At 48.9% G+C, this 22910-nt stretch overlaps 1 protein-coding gene across 1 annotated transcript in view; it reads right to left on the reverse strand.

Moving 5' to 3' along the window:
• LOC119446510 (uncharacterized) overlaps positions 1-22910 on the reverse strand; it is a 329517-nt gene that overhangs the window by 196803 nt on the left and 109804 nt on the right. Inside the window, 1 exon segment of the mRNA XM_037710951.2 lies at positions 12853-12905. Coding sequence (XP_037566879.1) covers positions 12853-12891 — 39 coding nt within the window. The 5' untranslated portion in view covers positions 12892-12905.

Consider the following 22910-nt stretch of genomic DNA (forward strand, 5'->3'; position numbering starts at 1 on the left):
CATAATACTCGGCAGTCAGCATCCTCGTCACAACCAGTCACGCCCACCGCCGGACCCATGTCGCTCCCAAAACACCTCCAATCATCACCATCCGGCGTCAGCCGTAGACACCCTATGTGCCTGCAAATTTCCTCGTCTTATCACTCCATCAAAATCATCTATTGCTTTCAAGAGTGTATTCTTTTCCTGACACCTTATTCAATAACTCAAGCGCCACCGATTCCGTCACCTACAGCGCACAACGCTGTCTTTTCTATCTAATAAAATTATGCCTGTCATGTTGCGTTTCCTCGCTCGCTGCACAGCCTTCAATGCCTATCATTATGCGTGGCACACACGAAAAAGCTCATCCCTGACTCATCACTGACGGAAAAGCTCACCACGCCAACGCGTTTTCAGGTACTAAAACATTCCTTGTCGACACTTCACAGATGTTATCTGACGTTCTCTTACGTCGCTCGCTGCAAATTTGCCTCTTAAGCTCAAAACTAATAACATCGTTTCAAGTATACGTATGCTCGAGATGCGTGACTTGAGACAAAAGACACGAGGAACTTGGCCGACCCGTGGTGGAGCAATGCCGCTACTTGCCACAGGCGAGTATTACATGCCCTTCTTCCTACCCAGTGAGTGATACATACCCCTTGCATCCTGTCTCAATAAACTTTGTCTGCAGACCACGCGGGCTCTAATAGAGTATTATACGCATTATCAGATATCCGAGCAAGAAAAATGCCAGAGCAGGTTGCCAGGCGATCGTGTTCGGCCATGACTCACGCTAAGCCGGAAAGCATGCGTATACAAGCTGACCGCTAAAGGAAGCTTAAGTCCACCCTTCCTCGAGACGGCTTGACGAAGAGCTTAGGAAAGCCGTTCTGCGCAAGACGTTGAACGGACAGCAGCCATTTCAAAACGTCAGCGGAACTTTTGTTAGAGCTATTCTTAGCAGGTAGGCGTATAAGTCGAGGAGGGGGTCACCGGGCTTCTTAAAGCAAACAAAGTAAGGGTATATACGAATCTATGCACGAGAGCCTGAAGGATGTCATATTAATAACAAGGGCCCCATCCGATTGTCAAAGCACGGTCATAATCAACGAAAGGATCTGCCACGACGGCCTGGAATGGATAATTGGATAAATACATCACGTGGCACGGACATCTCTCTCATCTTTTTTTCTTTCTTCCTCTAGCTGTCTCTATACAGCGAAAGGATAGAGACAGACGAGTTGGTGATCGCCGCGCTTAGATACACAACGAAGCGGTTAATCACAGGGCACTCTTCTTCAAGCGCCAAATCACCTCCCATCGACGTGACCGTAAGGCGCACTCGTTATGTGGAGAGGTTGAACAAACAAAGCGAATCGGCATCGAGAGGCATGCATGTGCTACTTACTACTGCCCATGACACGCAAGTGCGCGCGTGCATACATGGGCGCGTCCAAGGACGTCCGTCCGTCCATCGAGAGAGCTTTGGGAAGGCTCGACTGCGCTATATGCAGCGAAGTAACGCGCAGTGCTGTCGAAGCTGAATTCCATCGAAAATGAACGTACGCACGCGCTTGGCACTAGACCGCAACATGCCACGAGCGGTATGTACGTACGTAACCGGCACGTCCATCATTCGGGTGACGCTGTGATCGTACGGTTTATAATCGCGGCGGAAATGCGACAATATATTGACAGGGGTGTATCGGTGTTCTGATATTTTTTTTTTTCCAGTTAAGAGAAGTTAGGACTTAAACCTAAGCGTAGACGACTTTTCAGGGAGGGAAGAGATACCGCGAGGTTGGACTAGAAATGCGCTGTTACTGGGGTCATTTCCCTTCTCTCTCTTTTCATCCCTATACCCCCTTTCCCCAGTGCAGGGTAGCAAACCGGACGTGCGTCTTGTTAACCTCCCTGCCTTTCCTCTCTTCTATTTCTCTCTCTCTCTACTGGGGTCACATTGCCAACCTGCGGTGTCCATGACAGTTTCGCTAGCGACGGTCGAGTATTTCAGGAGTACTGGAGTTGAACCAGCGGCCTCGACGCCGCGTCAAACTTACGTCAGGCCGTTGGGCTTCATTAGTGGTGCATATAGTGGTGCTTCCCGTGAGTTTCACTGTCATAAGTTAGGGAAACCCACGGAGAGCTTCTCTAAAGCATCAAACACGTTAAGTATACAGGAGATATAAAGAACTGCTGAGCTTAACTATAGAGATAACTCCGGTTGACAACCGCTGCACAGGGCACTAAAGAAAGAGAATGCAAAGCGCGCCGACATGCAGTACGCGCAGTATTGTCAATGTCTATCATGTCTAGATCTGTTATATAGATGTCGAGAAGCGAAGCTGCACGTCTATATAGCCTTCTAAGCGGAGGCCCTCGCGTTCTGATAGTGGCCGAAGGATTTGGAAGGATGAGTGAGTGTTTAAAAGGATTATAAAGACTCATTTCAGTGGCGTGTGCGATACCGTGGTGCAGCAGTGCATCAACTTGGAACCACCACGCGCACAAGCAGGAAAGTTCTGCCAATAACAGTTCATACCGTTTTCACAGGTGGGAGTAAAAAAAAAAAAAAAAAAAAAAGTGGTCTTTACAAAAAGGCTCAGACAGCACACCGTGGAGACGGTGTTCAACATAACCTGGCCGTGATCAAGGTTCCTGCATAATATCACTTTCTTTCCTTGCGGTTTTAAGAACGGCACACATACGACTCCAGTCTTCGATCGAACAGCGTTGAAAATTTAGTGCCTTTAAGAACGTAAAACTAAAAAAAGCGAGCCGAGGCCACGGAACCAGTTGAGAGATCACGCCATCCAAACTCTGCTGCACCGAACTGCACGCCAAAGCGAAGCACTTGTACAAGCACTTGGAAAGTAGCTCGTCACCAACTCGCTCTGTCTTACGACGTATACATACTATGTATATGTGACGCGTTGCGTTGCGCAGATGACCCAGATTTGCGTATGCTGCGCCCCCGTGTGTGTGTACACGTGGTGGACCAATGGCAGGGTATATCGCCCGCAGGATCACAGTCCCATACTCTGCGTCTCGGCGGCAATAATGAAGAACGACAAGCCGTATCGCTACTAGGAGATCGACGCGATCGCTCGTTTTCCCAAATGGGCCAATGCCGCGCGCCACCGTGTATTCATGTAATTTACCTGCCGCCCACCGACGCTGTCGTTCGCTGAATCCTTTTTATTGGGGCATTAAAACGGAGGAGGCATAGCCACGGCCTCAAGGCCAATGTGCGAGCAGTTCAGTCAAATCCACCGCCTCAGTCTGCTGGCGTTAACGAACTGGAGATCTTTTATTTCAGCAACGTGAGTAATGATTCAATCAATCGCACCGAATGTAGATAACTATATAACAAAGTCAACAAAGTTATTCCCCATCGTTTACTTTCGTCTTCGTTTCTGCCCTTCTTCAACATGGCTCCCCTCGGTGATACTAAGGCTCGGCCTATAGCTTGGCCATAACGAAGTGTTTTATTTCTGCTATATATTTTTGCAGGCCAATTAGGTATGTAGGTTAAACGGATAGTGTGGTCTTCTGTGGACGATGCGTCTCGGTCTCCACGCAAGCGTTGGTATTGATGGAGTGGTATAACATTCAACCTCGCTACGCGCGCGAGCACCAATGATGATTCGTCGGGTTCACTTTCTCCTCACGAACTGCAGCGCACCGTCATCCGCGCTTTGTCGCGTGCGCAAGAGGCTCAACGATGATGAAGACGTCGCTTGCTCATTGAAAATTAAACCAAGCGTCCCTACGAGATAGGGCATATAAAACAGATAAATGAACCCTCAACCGCTCTTTTCCCTCCTTCGCAACATTTCATCGCTTGTGCTGCGTCATGATGCCTTTCGTTAAGCGAAGAATAAAAACGCCATTTGCAGGTAGCCCTCGCTGATAATGCTATAAAACGAAGTCTCGGAGACAATCGAGAGTGCCTCAGTTTCGACAAAATGCGCTTCGCGGACTCTTCGAGTCGACCAACGACCTGTCAACGGCGTTACGCAGACGCTCGCCTTTTGTCCTAACTACGCGACACCCGCAAGCTTGCGTTATAACCTGCCCGCTCGCTCCCTTAACCAGAGGTACCCACCTCCGGCTGACCACTCTCGCGCTTACGCAAGCGCTAATAGTAGGCACTTGCGAATGCACACGTCACGCGCGCAATGCAACAAACGCACAGTTCAGCCTATCCCTCTTCATCCTCAACACTTTTCACCGTCTTGGCCGCGTGGAAAATAACGCGACCGCCATCACGCGTGGCGCGGTCGCGCTTCGCTGTCTCTTCTGCGTCGTCGGCGAGTCTGCATAGTCGTTCGTTACGTCACATAAAGGCAGCCGAATAGGCCGTTACGGCTGCGCCAGCACGCGCGCGCATGGTCTTAAGAGCGATATACATTTCCGCGCTTTCCTCGGATGACAGCGCGCGCAACGCGGGTTATATGCACACTTCCTTCTGGTTTCGCCGCGCTTCGTCTTTCTTAATCTCTCGAGGCTGAAACGCGCGATTGCCATCTCGCTCGGCCGCGAGTCGATTAAGGAAGGCTCGCCGCGGCTTTGTGCTGCACCATGCCGCTAGCTGCTGCGCATTTAAGAAGCACTATCCCCGAAAAGTATAAGTGGCTGTACGAAGCTATTTCCTGCTGAAAGCGGCGCGATACGTTGTGGAAGCTGCGGAGAAGGCGATTAAAGATTGCGTGGGGGATAGTGCGATTGGCTTCCGAGGCAGTAAAGGTGGCCGCTGCTGCAGCGGAGGTCTTACAAAAGGACGTCTGCGCAACGAAGCGCTGAAGAATTGAAATTGAAGATGCACCATCCGGCAAGAAACGAATAGGATAGACTATACTAGCGGATGCAGCTCGTTAGTCGGAAGCCAACAAGACGAGCGCCCGGTTTGCCACCATGCACGTGCGGTTAGGGAACAATGGAAGAAAGACAGTGAGAAAAACCCGCTCGCGGACACTCAGGCCGGTGTATTCGCTCCCATTACAAAATTAAAAAAAAAAAAACGCGGTATACATAAATAGCGCGCGAATCGCTTCTTGTGCCTGTGTCGCATGTGGACACGGTTCCAGTATCTTCGTAGCTGATACGCCAAACACAAAGACCAAGGCGTTTCCCCACCTTTCCTGACTTGTGCTCACCAAGGCCAGAAACATCAAGAAACATGCCTGACCACGCAAGTATCTGCCAGTAGTACCTGATAAGAGACGTACTCATATAAAGAATCTGTTTACAGGGAACGGCGGTGTGATTGGCCCGAGCTGGTGCATTGTGCACTTTACTGCTACACTCCACTGTAGAAGAGTAGACAGGCTGGTGGAGAGGCGAAAAAAATGTTGACGAATGGTGATTAATGCAGGAAGCAAACCGGAAACACGCTTTGTGCTCGTGTGCGTATTTGGATGCGCACGTTCGACCGCGCTTATATATAGTTGCGTAGTGCGTTCGAATTACGACTATACTGTTTCTTGGACGCGTCTTTACAATTTATACTAGCAGCGAGTCCTTTTCAAGCTGAAGCGTAGCTGGCAACCCGCCGACAAGGAGCTAGAGCTCACCAACGTTTGTACGCATAAGACAAAATGAACGTATACACTGCACGTATTTTAATGAGATAGACTGTGCACAATCTACGGAGAAGCGAACGCGAGATTACAAAGACTTTTAAGGCGGCCTTATCCCGATGTGCTTTCGTGACCTTCGTCGCTGAATAATTTACAAGCGGGATCGCCGAACGCTGACGTTCGGGATAATGATGCAGCCGCATAGTAAGTGCAGGGTGCTGTCTGATAAGGCAGCGCTTACGAGCGAAAAGTCCAGAGGCGCGATTTTTATCGCGCGAGTGTGTAACGACGTTCCGATCGACTCTATACGGTTGTATTCGAGATGAACGCGTGCACGTGTACGGCCGGCTGTATAGAAGTTCAGCACGGAAGTTCATTTCAAATCTCGCCACGCGTCACGCCCTGCGCTCGCAGCGCGTGTTCGCGCCCACTGGACAATCTTTTACTGGATGGATGGATGCTATGAGCCTCCCCTTTGAAACGGGGTGGTGGGTGGCGCCACCAACCTCTTGTTATTACGTTACTGCAGCGGGATCAGCAGTGCCTCCCATCGTGTAAACGCGGAAACTAATCAGCGAGTGTAATGAATGTTTATAACTAAGCTCGTGATAAAGAGAGGTCAAACCGCGCGTGCATTGTTCGCTGACCAAGATTAGGCGCGGCTTTTACCAAACTATATGCGCATCTGCTTCACCGCGGTTGATCTCACAACTGCGATAGCTGTGACAGACCTGCAACCGTGCAGTTTCGTACAAAAAATCACTTGAGAAAACTATGGCGCTATGTTTGTGGGAGCTGGCAAGCATGATGGTTCAGTCAGCATGGGAATCCTGAGCAGTGCACGAATTTGCCTAAACTTTGTCCTTTAGGCGCCAAACGGTTTCGCCTTTTAATTGATCAAATTGGTGATTATCGAGCAAATATATCGCTATAAGTGCAACAATTCATAATTATTGTTCACATGCGCAAATGCGCACACGTGAATGCCTTGCCGCATTCAGAAAACTACGATCTATCGGAAATTTGGGAAGATAAAGCGTAAAAAAATAACATCGGTACGATGTCTGAAGCCACAAGCGCGAAGATTAGACGCATTCATGCACTCCCCGTTGTCTCTGTGGTAGCTGAACGCTGGCAGCGCCAGAGATCCCTCTAGCGACTTTCGTAGGAAACTCTATGCATGTAAATGGTGCACCACGTTCTCTGTGCTCGCCCGAGCGGCAGGCGTACGCCGATTCTGGCCAAATTCAGCACGCGTTTTCATGATGAATAATTGCAGTTGCAGAGAAGCGCTCAACTTCAGTCAATTGTGCAGCTGCACGAGGCTTCACAGAGAATATTCCGAACTGTTTTATCAGAAACAAGTACCAGAACTTCAACATCAACCAAAGAAGATGTAGAAGATGCGAGGTACTGGTATATGTACTATCCTGAGCGCAACGTCCAATTTAAAAAAAAAACGAATATTTACTGCAAGAAATGAAGCCTCCTTTTGCCTCGCGAACTATAGAGGATCTGCTTCGCTGCATGGCATGGACATTGGAAAGATCAAACTTATTGCGTTTTGTACAAACAACAGTTGCGTGCCGAATATTTTTTTCTTCTTTTCAGAATATTGTTATTGGTGCATTTATTTGCGAAACGTGCATTCTGATTTATTTTAAACCTTGTTTTATTTTTAGCAGGTGTATCAATTTTTTTTGTTGCTTATTTTTTTTAAGGTGGCCACAAAGAAAATTCGGCGCCGTAAATTAAAAAAAAAGAAATATTTGTTGAAGGTCTTTTTCTTGCAACCTATGCATTTTGAAACAACATTCGTTTTCTACAATTTATAATGCTGAATTAGGTGCCAAATCATTGTCTATGGCATCGAATATATTTCTCTTACTACAACTGAAAAATGGTCATTTTGCCGCTGTAACGAAAGAGTGAGTATAAATTGTCACTCACTCACTCACTCACTCACTCACTCACTCACTCACTCACTCACTCACTCACTCACTCACTCACTCACTCACTCACTCACTCACTCACTCACTCACTCACTCACTCACTCACTCACGTGTGCTACAGAGCGTATACTGATGCACTCTTGACACCACTTTTGTTTCTAACAGTGTCGTTAGCGAAGTAACAACCCGTTCGATCCCTCAACAGTCGGCGCGCTTGAAGGTGAACTGCCGCAACGTCACGCATTTTTTCTTACAAGTGCGCGCCCACCAACGTTCACGCGTTCTCGGCGCGTGCGAACAACGCCTCGAGTGGGAGGTGACCTTCATCGTGTGCCGGTGCACGTTTATTTATTGTGCCGCTCGAGCAGCACTCATAATAAATCCTACGTTTTAATCGATAAGAACAAAAAACTACTCTCGTCATATACCAGGTGTTTCTGCGAAGACATTAAGCAATTTGTTAAGAATTGCCTGTGACAGATAGCACAATTCTGGTCCTTGAGCTGGTCCACTCGAAGATGCGGACATTAATTGCACGATAAATCGAAATGCGTAATAGGTAGCGGCGTCCTAGTACACGGAAATACCCCCTCCAGGCTACGCCCCTGCCTATGACTCACTTAGCTTAGACATTTATTGGTACGAAATAAATAAAATTTACCGCGGTATTATGTTCATTGGTGGATAAGCTGAAAGGATAATCGGTCAATCAGCCATCCGTTCGACTGTGCCATATTCTGGGGGTGGCTCATACACTTGTCGCAACGCTCAACTCCTCCCATATCACAACAATTGCCTTCGGAAGACTCGGACACGTCGCTGAGCCTTAAATCACAAGAACGGCTTCCGATTAAGAAATGCGTTAAATGTACTATCAGTGCTGCAAGAATTATTTATGTGTCACACTGCTCACGCCATCAACGTGCTATAAAGAAAAGAAAAAAAAGAAAGAAAGTTTTAAAATGCCCATGAATTTCATTTAAATCGCGCGATAAATTCTGCCTATAATGCGAGCTTACCTCGAAGTCACGCCTCCATCACCTACACCGCACGCTAAAGATCTCCGAGATTAGCGTGGATTTGATTTAGGATGCGCCATACATATCTTTAATGTTCAATGCTTGGCGACCACATCGCATCGCTCACTCTTCCCAAAGAGCTTTTGAAAAAAGGCTCGCGAGTGGTTCCTTGCTTATGGGTACACTTTTGCAGTATATTCCCTATGATATACAGCCCCAATTACGGGTTGTCTCAAAAAATATTTTATCGCCAACCCGCATGTTGGATAGAAACCCCGTAATTATACTACGCTCCCCCTCGCGAGACCGCGGTGGTCCGGCAGTTTCGTTCACCCTGCCCGGAGCTGGCCATTAAAAATGAACGCGCGCGAACGTATAACCCCGATTTGAGTGCGCGTTTTGCGCACAGCGCCCATGTATATACGACCGAGAATGCAGCGAGCTGGTATAATCGTACAATTCACAAAGCGCCAGCATGATAAGAACTCGCGATGTCGGACGGAGCACAATCGACGCGCGTATACGTTTTCGTGCAGTCGTGAGTCGCAGAGCATGCAAAGTAATATATGGAGCTGGCCAACGCGACTGTAGGGCTATGGAGGCGATTTGAACCGGTGAGAGCGTCGTTCGGCACGTTATCGATTATTCCAAGGTCGCCCGAGATCGATAGTACTTGCTGTTTTGTTTTGTGTTCGCGAGAACGCGCGGTGGGGTGTCCGTATACAACCGCGCAGGGCAGGCTTTTGTCTTGGCCTGTGGGGAATGCACGACGGCGACGGCGTGCGGCATATATATATATATATATATATATATATATATATATATATATATATATATATATATATAAAGAGAGAGAGAGACTCCCAGCTAAGGATCGCCACGCTGTTCAACGAAAAAAAAAAACAGACAAAAAAAGACACGGTGCGAGATACGATCTTAAGACCTACGGTGATTGGTCGCCAGACCTGTGACGACCGAACCGCGTAGGTTTTATAGCCATCTCGGCAACCGTTTATATATATATATATATATATATATATATATATATATATATATATATATATATATATATATATATATATATAGTTGTCGACTAGTGCGTAGACCTCGTAACTGTTAACAATAACCCGCGAGGTCCTTTTTGGAGCTCTGCATATATATATATATATATATATATATATATATATATATATATATATATATATATATATATATATATAAGACAGCGAAATTCGCTTCAAGTTACTGCTGTAAACGCCCTGTTTCACAGAGCGGCGAAAGGCAAGATACTCCGTGCGTCTGGCTAGGTGTGGTTTTTTACGTAGTCTTAGACTAGGTATGGTTCTGTGGTTAGGCTAGCGTGAAGCTTTGTGTGAGTTGGTAATTCAAGATCGCCTACGGAAGCGTCTTGCGCCATTCTTTCTTTTGTATCTCGTCTTTGGGCGCGCTATGCATGAAGATCGTGAATTAAAACTCGCCTTAGCGTCCAATCAAACCTAACCACAGTCTATACCTAACCTCGCCTAACACCTAACTAGAACCATGCAACAATCTCGCCTAAGACTTAACTATAAGATATCATATACTTAACTACATTATGGACCCAACCAATTATTGTGCCTCTACTACCCTGTCTTCACTGCTTCTTTCATCCAGCTCTCGAACAGCAAATGTTCGCTGAGAAATGTGTTTAAATACTTAGCAACACGAGACCTACCAACGTGTCCAACGTGTCCACGTGCCTAGGGTCCACAGCTGGACACCGTAGAGAAGTAGCGACCATCGAAGTGCGCTATAGCGCACTGTAGTGGTTTCGAAACGACAGTGAGGACCTTATCCAGAGCCACGCGACTGCAACCTGGAGCTCAAGCGCAACAAAAACCGCAGGCATTCTCTTAAACTTCTGGAACCGCCTGCTTCTGAGCGACAGTCCAGTCGACTACGGGACCAAGCATGCAGCATGGAAAACATAGAACTTAAAAAGCGAGGCGCTCAAAACGCGATTGCTCGCTTACGAAACGGCGTCCGTGTATACACGTCGCCGATGTACCGAGAGAGGGGCCTGACTTGGGTTTCTAATTGCATTCCTTTTGCCCAACCAACAGCATCTTCTGTACACGTCCGAGGGGTGGGTGAGCGCAGTGTATATGAACACCCCGTTTCGAAAGAACGGCCGGCGCGCCCGCGAAAGGAAACACGATTCCGAAACGCTGTTGCCCGCTGCTGCTGCTGCTGCTGCAGTGTACGTAAATATATATATAGAGCCAAGTGCAGCGCCCATAGCAGAAAACGAGTTTTCGATTAGCGATGACCCGACAGATGAGAAAGCGAAAAGCACAAAAAAAAGAACATACAGGGATGCAGAAATGAAATCGCTGTCAGAAGAGAACGGTACAACAAGGAAGCCTCCATGGATATAGGAACGAAGACGGTGGGTCTGTGTTTTGATAGGAAGGGAGGAAGGAGGGGCGAGAGAGAGAGAGAAAGAGGGGTGAGAGAGAGGCTAAGAGCGTTGGGGTTGATGTTTCTGCGAGATGGGCGACTGTGAGTGAATTAAGAGAGGACGAAACTTTGTCTCCGGAATGGCGCTCTCTTTTTTGACAGATGCAGAAACGGGCGCGGTCCCGTCGGTTGGTCGGTCGGCCGGTCAGTCGGCCCTGTTTAGTAGCGGCTGTAGCTTGCTTCGTTTCTTCGGACGCAGAAGCGATCGAAGCGGCCGAGAAGATAATCGTATCTCTGTGTTCGTGTTCGTGAGCGTGAAGAACACGCCCAGACGCGTCGTTCTATGATTGAGTGGCGCGCAGTCACGGTTTCTGCGGAACTATCGAAGCATAGGTGCAGAGGAAACCGAAGAGCTTTTAATTGCGAAGGATGGGCCACGGCCATTTGCTTTCTTGTTTTAGCTCGCTCGTAGTTCATATTCATAATAAAAAAAAAGGAAACGAAAGCAGAAAGAATTGACGACACGCCACCGGTGTGGTCCAACCGACAACGTCATCCCGTTGTATATTTGTGCGGTGCCTTGTCCACTGAACTACTGCACAGAGGGCGCCGCCACGTGACAGCCTCCTCTTGTGCTCATTAGGGCCTATCTGCGTACATTGTATGCAATTATGTAGCCCTGAGAGTGTTATACAGCGCCATCACCCTGCCGACTACGGCGCCATTATGACATGACTTCGCCGAACTCTTGATTTGCCGCATTTTGTGTCTCTGTGCTTCGAGTTGTCGACTAATTGGGCCTCGCGCTGGCGACTTGCTAGCCTCCTGGTTAGCTCAGGCTTTAGAGAGACCGCCCGGTAAAGGCGTTGGTCCCGGGTTCGATCCCGCAAACCCGGACGAACTGAGAAGCCTGTATGGGTTTCCTAGGTAGCTTCGTGCCACACTCGAGTGGATGACACTTTTTCTCTTCCATATATGGCGGGACTTCCATCACCTAGCAGTAAAGTGCATGCAAAACCTGAACAGAGGTACATACAAGAAGTCCAAAGTCGAGAACATGGCTTCCGTGTCAGTACACCGGCGGAGTGTTCCTTTCGAACCAACTTGGAAGTACATTGGTCCAACTCTGAAGAGGTACCGCAGACGAGGCGGACTTTTTTAGATTTTGTTAACCAGCCTCTTGAGCAGTATACGAGTATTATGCAGCAAGAGCTTGATGTATCGATTACCTTGACTGATACTAAGGAGCTCAGTACACTTAGGCGTACAAGCGTACATCAATGCAACTTGTACGTTTTGATGAGGCCAGCACTGGCGTATCGGGCGCATAATTCGCAAAGCTTTCCGTTCGTAACAGCAGCTTGTCGCTGGCTGGCCCTTCGTGCTAATAGTACGACCAAGATGACGATTAGCTAGCGTCTGTTTTTCGTATATAGTACTATGGTACAAACTTTTTTTATGGACAGCGTTTCGAGTTGTGATTGTTGGTAGCTAATCACCGCAGGGCAGGCTTCTTCGTGGGGCTCTGCTTACTGGGGGCCGGAGCTCGTATCCATTGCGGTTTCTCACTGACCTGCTCGCGTAATGTCCTCCAAGATTAGTAGCCAGTGATACAGTGTCAAAGGGCCAGCCAGTGATAAGAGGTCCTCCGTAACATTGTAGATTTAACTCCTTGTTCGCTGAAACACCGGCACCAGCTTTGACAACGCTGCAGTATACCTTAACGCGAGACGTGATACGCCCAAAATAATTTTTCTACATGGTGTTCTTGTCTACTGAAATACGGTAGGCGCGATGTACACCTGCGCTTACTTATAGCTATGTCATTTCATGGAGAACACGTTACCGAGGTATAACGGATAGACGACTTACCAATGTGGCGAGTGCCAACACCAGGACAAGGCCCGTCATGGCTGCTCGGGGCGCTGCAAGAGAACAAAAGACGAAAACGTTTAAGAATAGCGGCATTATACGTAGACTCTGGTTTCATCGCATGCTTTTCTAAAAAGAGCGTCGTCAAGCAGTGAGGACGACTGCGAAGTTTTTTTGACAGGCCTATATGGGCATACAGGGCTGAAGCTATATCCTCGGGTCAAAAACAGCGATAGCAATATTGTTGCACTCATTAGACACTGGGAGAATATGAAGAGATGACTGTACGCAGGTTAACCAGAACAGCATTCGGTTTGCTACCCTACACAGGGGAAGCAGGAGGGGGAGGAGCGAAGAGAACGGTAATACAGAGACAAAGTGCAGGTCCCCGGAACACAAATCCTATGCGCGAACGAGGAAAACGTCACATGCATGGTCAAAGACTGTCACACTGGCCCGTTTATTTTCAAGGAGCTACTGATTCCCCGAAGGCCCAAATGTACGGCCAACACAGTCTGTTTAAAGCAGCAAGCAAGCAACTTTTGGCGAGGATAGCACTGCAGACACATACGACCCCACTGCAAAAGCAATATTTCAGAAAAAAAAGGTTAATTTAATAGACGGAGAGAAAAGAAAGGTAGGAGAATAAGGAATACACAGCGTATCGGAATTACTCGTTAACAAACTATGATATAGAGAACAAGGTATCGACAATAGATCAACGTTTAAGAATTTAGACAGGTGAGCGAATATAACGTTGAGAATAGGCTGAGTAAAAGTGATTGAATAAAAGAGCAAAATCGTTGACAATCCTGTATAGCTTAAAGAACAGAATCAAACTACTCAAGCAGCGCCATATAGGCCTCCCAACTTGCCGCACAATCAGCTTTAGTTACAGCTGCGTAGACGCAACTCCATTTTGAGGCCCCGTTCGAAGAAGGTTCTAGCCGGGCCTTGTAGGCGAATTTGTTCCACCGACTGGCAATCGGCACTGGCCAACTAACAATCAATCTCACCCACTTAGCTACGGTGCGCCCACGATGCACGAAGCACGGTGAAATGCACAAACATTGCTACAGGAAGAGACCACTGGAGGCACAAAAATAAATCACAAGCTGCCTTTCCCTGAAGCACAACGGCGCTCGCCGTATGCATAATTAGCCCCTAATTAGCGCAATAATGAAGAGAAAAGAAAAGAAGAGAGACGGGGCTTTCTACCGACGGGCGCGCTCGCGTCCTTCCCGTATACCAAGGCCGCACTTGCGTACACTATAGTATACATACAACACACGCACATATATAGCGCCCTCAAGCCACGGAACAGACGCACGCCTGTAACAGACGGCGTACGTCTGTTCGTATATACGAACAGAAGTACGCCGTCTGTTACAACCAACCCTCCCTTCCTGCCTAACTCGAAGCGTGTACAACTCGGAAGTCACGCTGCGGCTACGTCCACGCGCGTGTTGTGCGGAGCGCGCGTTCGCGCGCGTTCTGCCGCTTTTGGGACGCTCACTCGCCCCCATGCAGAAGCCGGCCACGACCTTCACGAAGACGCGCCGTATATGTGTGTGTATACACGCATACGTATGTACATAGGGCACATGCATTGTGCATGCTTACTGTAAAACGCGTGCGGTACCAGTTGGAAAAGGCAAAGAAGGATTTTGCCACAGGACACGCCGCGTATTTGCGAAACGCCGCACCTTGGAGGAATTTGGGCCCGTAATTCGCGAGCTTACAAAAATTAACATAGCGTTTTACACCATTAACACTCGGTAACCGTGTTGCGAATGATTTAGGAGGAGCCGAAACACTACATGTCCAGTGTCTTCGCGCGAGAAAGTTAACGGGGGGGAATCGCGGGTGACTTTCATTCTCAACGTGGAACAACGCAGCCGTGCATGTCGTTATTGCTACGTGCGTGCATGTGAGTGCAAGGGAAAGCGGCGTGATTACAGGAACAGCGCAAGCGGAAAGAGGTCTACCGGTCAAAACACGAAAATGGCGCGACCATCTGGCGGACTTACAAGCGTCGCCGCGGGTTCTGTGTAGTAAGCGGACACGTTGTTTAGGTTAGGTTATAATATACATCCTCGGGGTTGTCTGCGTCCAGAGCTCGTGTCACATATATGTGTGTGTGCATTACACAGCTTCTCGTTCTCGAAGGAGGTCTCGGTCCCAAAGCGCACGACAGGCGCGCGCACACCCTGTAGATATATACGATGTACACATTCATGCGACTCGTGAGTTTGCTGACGCGGGCACGATGTTTAGGTTAGGCTATGTACATCCGTGCGCGGTGTCTGTGTATTGTACAAGGCGTATCGCGTATACGTTTTTGCATGTGTCTGCACGTACGTAGCACTACCTTCTTTCGCAAAGGGGGTCTCGGTCACAAGGCGCACGAGAGGTGCACACACACACACCCTGTGTATATACGTATATATGCCTTCACACGGGGCTCGTGCCTTTGCTGGCCGAGACCCCCTTTGAGAAAGGAGGCCGGGATTAGCCTTTTCTGGGGGCCGACTGATTGGGGAGCGAATCGGCAAGGTTTCGTGAGGTGTCTTGCGGTTGGCACGCCCTCCGCGTTGTTTCGTTGTTGCTGAGTGCGCTTATATGCTAATGAGCGCGCGGCCTATCGAGCAGATCGATTGTTGCGCTTTGATGCACGAGGTGCGTGTCGGTCCGTCGTTAATTAATACATTCGGTTGAAGCTACAGGCAGGTGACGAAGCTTTGTGTTCCTGCCAGCTGACCACGGCTCAAAACAAGCTTGGTGGCAGAACCTTTATTCAATTATCTTCCTTGGACTAAAGGCTGTTTTGTTAAGAGCACGTCTTCGAGAAGCGTGAGAGCGTAATTTGTTTTTTTTTTTTTTTTTTTTTGGCTGCGCATGTGTAGAGCTGGTGCTTGCTAGTTCCTAAGCGCCAGCTCAAACGGAAGAAGAGATGTGTTAGGAGGCTACAAGTGATGACAACGGCCACGTAGGTTCGCTACTTAGTTATACAACTTATTTTGCTGTCGTACACGTGCCCTTGACTTCGGTTCTTTGTCATCATGACACACAATCATACATTCATTCATTAAAAATATGTTGAAGTGAAGGGCACATGCTTACCTATTACCATATCCATGTCTATGACTTCTGCTGGGCCTGGTTTCAGAGCTCAACCCTATACACATGAAGCTTCTTCCGCAAAAAAAAGGAATCTCGCCGTGACTATGCAGACTACCGAGAGAGTTTTCTTAAAATTTAACCGCGATACTAAGGCAGCACCGAGAGGGCGTACGCGATTCACTGCGTAGCATAGACCCTTTGTGTGTGCCGTGCGCGAGGTTATATGACTAAGACGAACTGTGTTCAACCACTCGTATACGAGTGGTTATAACAGCCGCTGTGGAACACTGCTTGCCAACGACACGCGTTTCATTGAGACTCGTTATAAACGAGCCTCTCGTTGTGTACATACTATAGTATATAGTATATGCGGAAGCGGCAGCTGCTGGGCCAAGCGGCTTCCCCATGCAGGGACCCACCCCGCCCCCACTGGGAGGAGGGCGCGCAGACAAGGTGAGTCGTGAAGGTGCAGCAGCGCGTGCCGCTCGTGTCGGCGCCGTCCTTCCCGGCCTAACGCGCGTGACGGCATTCTTCCACGACCGCTACGCACCGCAAACCTCACGCTCGTATATACATTCAACATAAAGGCTGAGGAGCACAAAGCCATCGCTGGTCAAACAAGCTTTCGCTATATGCCTGCTGAATCTGGGTGCGAACAGAGTTGTATCGATTGTCTTACCACAAAAGCATTCGCTGGTCAAACAAGTTTACGCTATGTGCTTCTGAATCTGGGTGCGAACACAATCGTGGTCAGATGATTATACCGCAGAAGACGATTGGCTTACCACAGTGGCCCTTCGCTGGCTAAACAAGCTTTCACTATATGCCTGTTGAATCTGGGTTCGAACACTATTGAATTGAGATGATTATCCGGCAGAAGACAATGTCCTTACCACAAAATAATACCAGCACATGGAAAGACAGAAATATAGCACACTCCTTACAGACTGCTATGGGGATTAAGTGAGACAGTATCCCAACATAAACGTTAACGGCGGGCTTCACAAATATATCGCACGTTCTGATCAGACGAGTACTACTCGTCGTAGAAAGCCCACATGTCGCATCTTCTCAGCCGGCCCCCTTCGGCAGAGCTAAAGCAGTGGCATAGCAGTCTCACGTGACATTATACGATAGCAAGTCACCAGATGTCCTCTATGCAGGCCACGAGTTTAGCATCGTTCGCCTCCTATCTCAACAAAGTGACTCGGCTACAGAGAAACCGGTTCATTGGTGGCGGAGCCAGTGTCTGGTTCTCAATCGAACAGCGAAGACAGCGGAGTCGGCGGCGTCGATGGCTGCTCGCCAAGGGGATGCCCGTCCGATGAGAAGCGAATACGAGTGCGTGCCAAAGCACATCCATTAAAGGATTCGCGCCCTTTTCACATCCCCCGCTGCGATGACTCTGAGGTGGTGGTCTTCTTGCTTTCTTTCTCCCGTCCCAATCTTTAATCGAGTGCAATGGGTCGGCTACGCAGACCGAGACGCGTTACTCAGTGGCGCCCCCCATAGCAGCTGCTTCGCTGCAACGCAGCGCTCGAGCTGCTGTTCCGTGCAGTGGCAGTAAAGGTCCCGAAATTGACTTCAGAGGCTGTAAATAGTTCGGGAACTAAATTTATTCCCTTCATTAGTGGTTACTAAGATCTTCGCGTTGGTTTCAGTTGATTTACGCAGCATTTGGCGTTTCGCATTTGTCGCTTTCTAATACCAGTACTTGTCTCGCCCCCTTTGAATCAGTATCGTGAGCAGAGAAAGCGAAATGCGGCTTTTAGCCCGCGCCTCCTTCTCTATCGTGATCCTCATTCTGAACAAGGCCGGCCGCTTTTTCAGAGCTACTTCGGTTGACTATAAGTGTAAAATGCCTGAAATCGAGACAGACAAATGGTTTAACTGAAGAAGATAGAAAACAGGAGAGCAGCCAATCACGGCAAACCTCTGCTATGATAACTGGTCAGCTCCTATATCTTAACCGGCTGGCGCGTAACTGTCAGTGAAGAGACTCTGGAAATGCAGTAACGATTGTCAGATGTTCGTAACGCCAGCCACCAATTCATCCATAGAGCTTCTCTCAATGAATGTGACTACGCGTTAACATTAAAAAAAAAAAAAAGTACGCTGCCTTTGTCGCGCCGCAACCGCGTCGCGTCACGCCTCGGCAGCTCTTTAATTGTCGACGATCACCCCTTATTGCTTTCCGGAAAGTTTTTTTTTTTTCTTTCCTCTCCTTCTTCGTTCGAAACGTCGTCATCGGCGATCTGATTAAAGCCGCGCCGCCGTCCCACACTAATTGGTCGCGCCTCCGTGCCAGCAGATGACGAGGTGGGAGGCGCGGCGGAAAGAAGAAGGGGAAAAAAATGAAAGGAAAAAGAAAGAAGAGAAACATAGTTGAGTAAAAAAAAAGAGAGAGAAAGAAAAGAAAGAAAAGGCAAAGGAGCTACGATCAAAAAGTGAGGAAGCGAGCAAGCCCCAAAGCGACTTTGCGCGCAGCTGTGCGGTTAACGTGCGTGCGCGAGTGTGACGTGGGCGCAAGGACGGTCGGCGTCGGCCGCGCGTAGGGGGACGGCCAAGGTCGGCTTCCGCCGCTGGACACGCCGATCGCGCGCCCTATGCCGCAAGGACGACACCGGGGCGCCGGCCAAGGGCGGCAACTCCCCGGCCGGGGCCGAACCGGGGTGGGCCTCGCTCTCACGCGACCCCCCACAAAAACGACCGTATCGAAATAGCCACGAAGTATTACAGTGACAGCTGTTAAGGGCCTATATGGTATACTTCGGGAAATGTCTGTGGCGTCTGCCGGCGGAGGTATGCTAGCATCCCATCTGTCATCATAATGTCGTTGTTTTAATTCCACGGCCGAAGATGCTGCAGGAAAAAACAAACACTCCGTCTAGTGCCCACGAGGGGTTCGATTCAGGGTATGCGTCGCGTAACGAGCCATTCTGGCGTCATCGTCGTCGCGCCATCGTTGTCATAGAGACGGCGAATGCATCTTTATGTGGTAGCACTGCATTATAGCGCTTAAGCTCTTGAGTGCCCTTCTCAGCTTTCTTACTTTTTAGTTTCTTTTCGTGAGCTCGTTCTTCCTTTCTTTCTTTCTTTCTTTTTTGTTGTCTCGATTTTGTGCCACGTTGTAGTTTCGTAATGATGCACATACGCTCACTAAACACCCCCCTCCCCGCCCACACACATACGCACTCTCTCCCTTTGTTACATTAGCTTTAGCTTTGTTACAACGCCGCGTACACACGCGAAAGAACAATCGCCGGTGACGAGGAGGTCACGTGTGCGCGTTGTGTCGCGTAGTCTATAGCACGCGCGCCCGCAAGCGCTGTACGGCTCGGGCTGACCCGAAAATCGTTTCCTGCGCCGCGCGGCGAAACACCAGTGGCCCCGGACCAAACAACAGCGGCGAGAAAAGCAAAAAGAAAGCGAGAACGAGGGGGGAAAACGAGCTGCTGCGAAACGGGCGAAAGCTATAGGTGCACATACAGACGGCAATCCATTTCTCCCGTACGTCAAGCCAGGCTGATTGCGTGTGACGTGCTGCCGCCTTGCAAACACGTCTCTCCGCACTACACGCTGCTCGAGGGTGCAGCACGAGCACACCGACGTTGTCTTGCACGCGCCGTGCAAGACGACGGCGTGTATAACCCTATACAGGGCTGGCGTGGAAGTGGGCTCGGCCCGGCTGTTTTACCACGGTCACTGCGCGCCGCGCCGTTAGAGCAGCAGTTGCGTTGTGACCCGGACGCTACAGAGGAAGGCAGCAACATGCAATAGACCACTTCTGTTTCGGTTTATTGGCGCCGCCGTCTTGAAAAGGAGAGGATATTATTGAGCAAACAGAAGTTCTTGCCTCAAGGTGGAAAGCGCTATGCTTATTTACGCGGACTATAACGAAATAGGAAGTGGACAAGGACAGAGTAACACCCCGACGTGATCAGTAAATGCCATCAAACAGGATTGTCAGCTTTGTAGGCTGAATGGTTGGCTCTGCCCTTGTGGGTGACACGGGGCGTGTGGCCTGCGTACTTAACCTGTCGCAGTTAACAATTAACCCATAGCTGGCACGCATTTACTGGAAGTACACGATCAAGCTTTTTTTATTACAGTGCCTTGCCTTTGAATGTATGGTTCGATGCAGTGGTAATGAAAGTGGAAACGGGAAAACTAAGCTACGTATTCAGTTTCCATGCGTTAATAACCAAAGCGCGCTGGGAATCGCAGAAACAATCCAAAAGACGCCAGTGACTTGCATCCCGTCTCCGACGTCCATGCGATGGCTGCAAAAAAGTGGCCCTAGATACCCAGAGTTCTTTGTGAACGACATCACTGCGGGTTTAAGATTTCCATAAACGACGGACAACGCGTTCGCCGATTCTCACCGCTGCGCGACCTTTCCCGGGACCTCTTAGCGCCATTTTTCATTGGCTCGCATACTGCTTCCGTTGCAGCGCTTGCGAGGCACTGCGCAAAAAACGCCCTGTCTCGCGACAAGACACGAAATTCGAGACAGAACGATACCGAATGTTGTTGGTCTGTACAATTCCGTGCTCTACCACGAATGCCTAAAGAACCCGTTTATGTGGGGGCAGTTCGGGTCTCCACACCGACAAAAAATGGCCATTTGTTTTGAATGCTTAATCAGCGCCTCTCTGAACCTTTCTGTCTGCGTAATTTCAGGCATGGCAGTACAAAAACTAATAATAATAACCAAGAGGAACGACACGTTTGTCAAACAGGACGCCGCCCATAGCAGACAAGAGGCACAAATGGTTTAAGTGTCTTCTCTCTTCAGAAAACACCAACCAGGAGAGCCAGCTCCTCTTTTGCCTTACTGCACACAATTACACCGAGACGGGGGCACGGCCAAAGGAGCTCGAATACGTGGGAGCAGTGGCAGCGAAAGGATTTCGACGTAAAGTTATGCGCGCTCGCAAGGAGGCGTGGGTTATACTGGCGACCCTGGCTGCTGCTGCTGTTGCGCGGGTACCTTTTGACGAAGCGATTAGCCTCGTTCGAATGACATCGAGAAGGCGAAGTGGACAAGGCACCCCCTGGTGCCATGTATCCAGGTCGACCTGCTGCTTTGTCGCGAAAAGCGGTTGGCAGGACATGAAGACGAATGTTTTGGTCCCGGTGGGTGGTCGCCATGGGTGCGGCAGTGCACAGTTCAGGTTCGCGACGAGCGATACAAGTATGCGAGAAAGGGTAATCTCTCTTTCTCTCTCTCTCGTTGTCTTTAATGCGAATGCGGAGTGGACGTCAATACTCGGTCTCCCGAGTAAAGTCTGCGAACCCCGAACGTCAAAAATTTCGAAGTAATCTAGGTATATGGTTAACTGGGTGACCAGCAGTGGATAGGTTGGAAGCCCTTACTTTCTTCCTGGATTGTTGCTACTCGATTTCACATGTAGATTGTCTAAAACGCGATGAGCGATTACATTTATGTAAAAAAAAGAGCATAAAGCAAAGATAAACTTAATGAAACACAAGTAAATATAATAATGTGAAGCAAAGAAAAAAAAACGAACTAAATGAATGAATGCGCTCAGAGAAGCCAGCACGATTGTGTTCATGCTCAAGGCGTCGAGTTAGGAGCAGTCGCCCAAGAGCGAAGAAAAGAAGGCCCTTGGTATATCATCCTCGGCACATACTACATAGTGAAACACAGCGATGATACCGGGAGCTTTCTCAACAGCACGCAAGTCGCCTTCGCCACACTACTTCTTCAAAAGGCTCGCGTGCCCCACGAAGTGTAATATCAAGCCGTGATGTGTGCTGCGCCTCCGAAAAGCCATTAGAAATATGCCCTCTCCTCCCCCCTCTTTCTTCTCTGTTTACTGCTATAGCGTCGAGGGTAGCGAATTGCGTGCCGAATTGAGTCATTTTGAAGACGCTTATGAGGCACCGCGGATGGGGTTCGCACCATAAGCCCCAACGACGTGTCTCCGTACACGAGGTAAGACGTAATAGACACAGCAATCCACCACAATGGGATGCGTGCACGCGAGAGTTCACACATCGTACAGACTTGGCTGTATACGTTGTGAAATGTTGCGTAGATGATGATTTCGCTCCCACACTCGCCTACTTCTCGCTCATCCACACTTCCGCTCCGCCCTCACATGTTTATATGCCTTAATATGCGCGCAAGACGCACTCCAGACCTCTTCGCGGTGTTCCAGAGTCCTTTCACGAAACTTCGTCCGCCGCGCGCGTTTCGGCAGAAGTGATTTGCTGCATTGAGGGTTCCCGCGCTTCGAGTTGTCCACTGATTCGGCCTTCTGGTTAGTTCACATGATAGAGCGACTGCCTCGAAAGGACGTTCGAAAATGTAACAGCGCATCTTTGGACAAGTACAAACACCGAAGAGCAGACAAAGCGTTCTTCTAGTTTATGTCATTGTACCAAGTCTCGCTGTTACCATTAAGCCCAAACTTTGTCAATAATAAGTTGGTCCTGAGTTCAATCTTCCGTACTAGGAGCAATTTTCCTTCAACTGCGAAGCTTTCTTTCAGAGAAACTCGTATGGGTTTCCTACGGTTTTTGTTATGCAGTAAACTTGAGATATGGCTCATACCTGCTACAGGACTGTTCCGAGTTATTTAACGGAAGCAAACTTTCCGGGATGATATAGAGTACATGATGTAAAATAGTTTCGTGCTATACTCTCAACTGGATGGCATTTTTTTTTTTCCTCTTCTGAGGCTTCCTCCACACAGCGAGTTCCGCAGAACTACATTGTTAATTGCTTGTTAGTGTTGCTCAGTTTGTTCCCCTTGCATTGTTTCACATATGGTACTGCGCATCCACTGCCTGATTCGTTATAGCAGTAAACACAGCCACTTTGACCTGCACGATGTTTGCGGCATAGCAGTCTGCGACAGCATCGGTTGCAAGCGTATACGACTTGCGTCTCAAATCGCGTTGAT

The sequence above is a fragment of the Dermacentor silvarum genome, chromosome 3, assembly GCF_013339745.2.
Source record: "Dermacentor silvarum isolate Dsil-2018 chromosome 3, BIME_Dsil_1.4, whole genome shotgun sequence".
In the NCBI taxonomy this organism is placed as follows: domain Eukaryota; kingdom Metazoa; phylum Arthropoda; class Arachnida; order Ixodida; family Ixodidae; genus Dermacentor; species Dermacentor silvarum.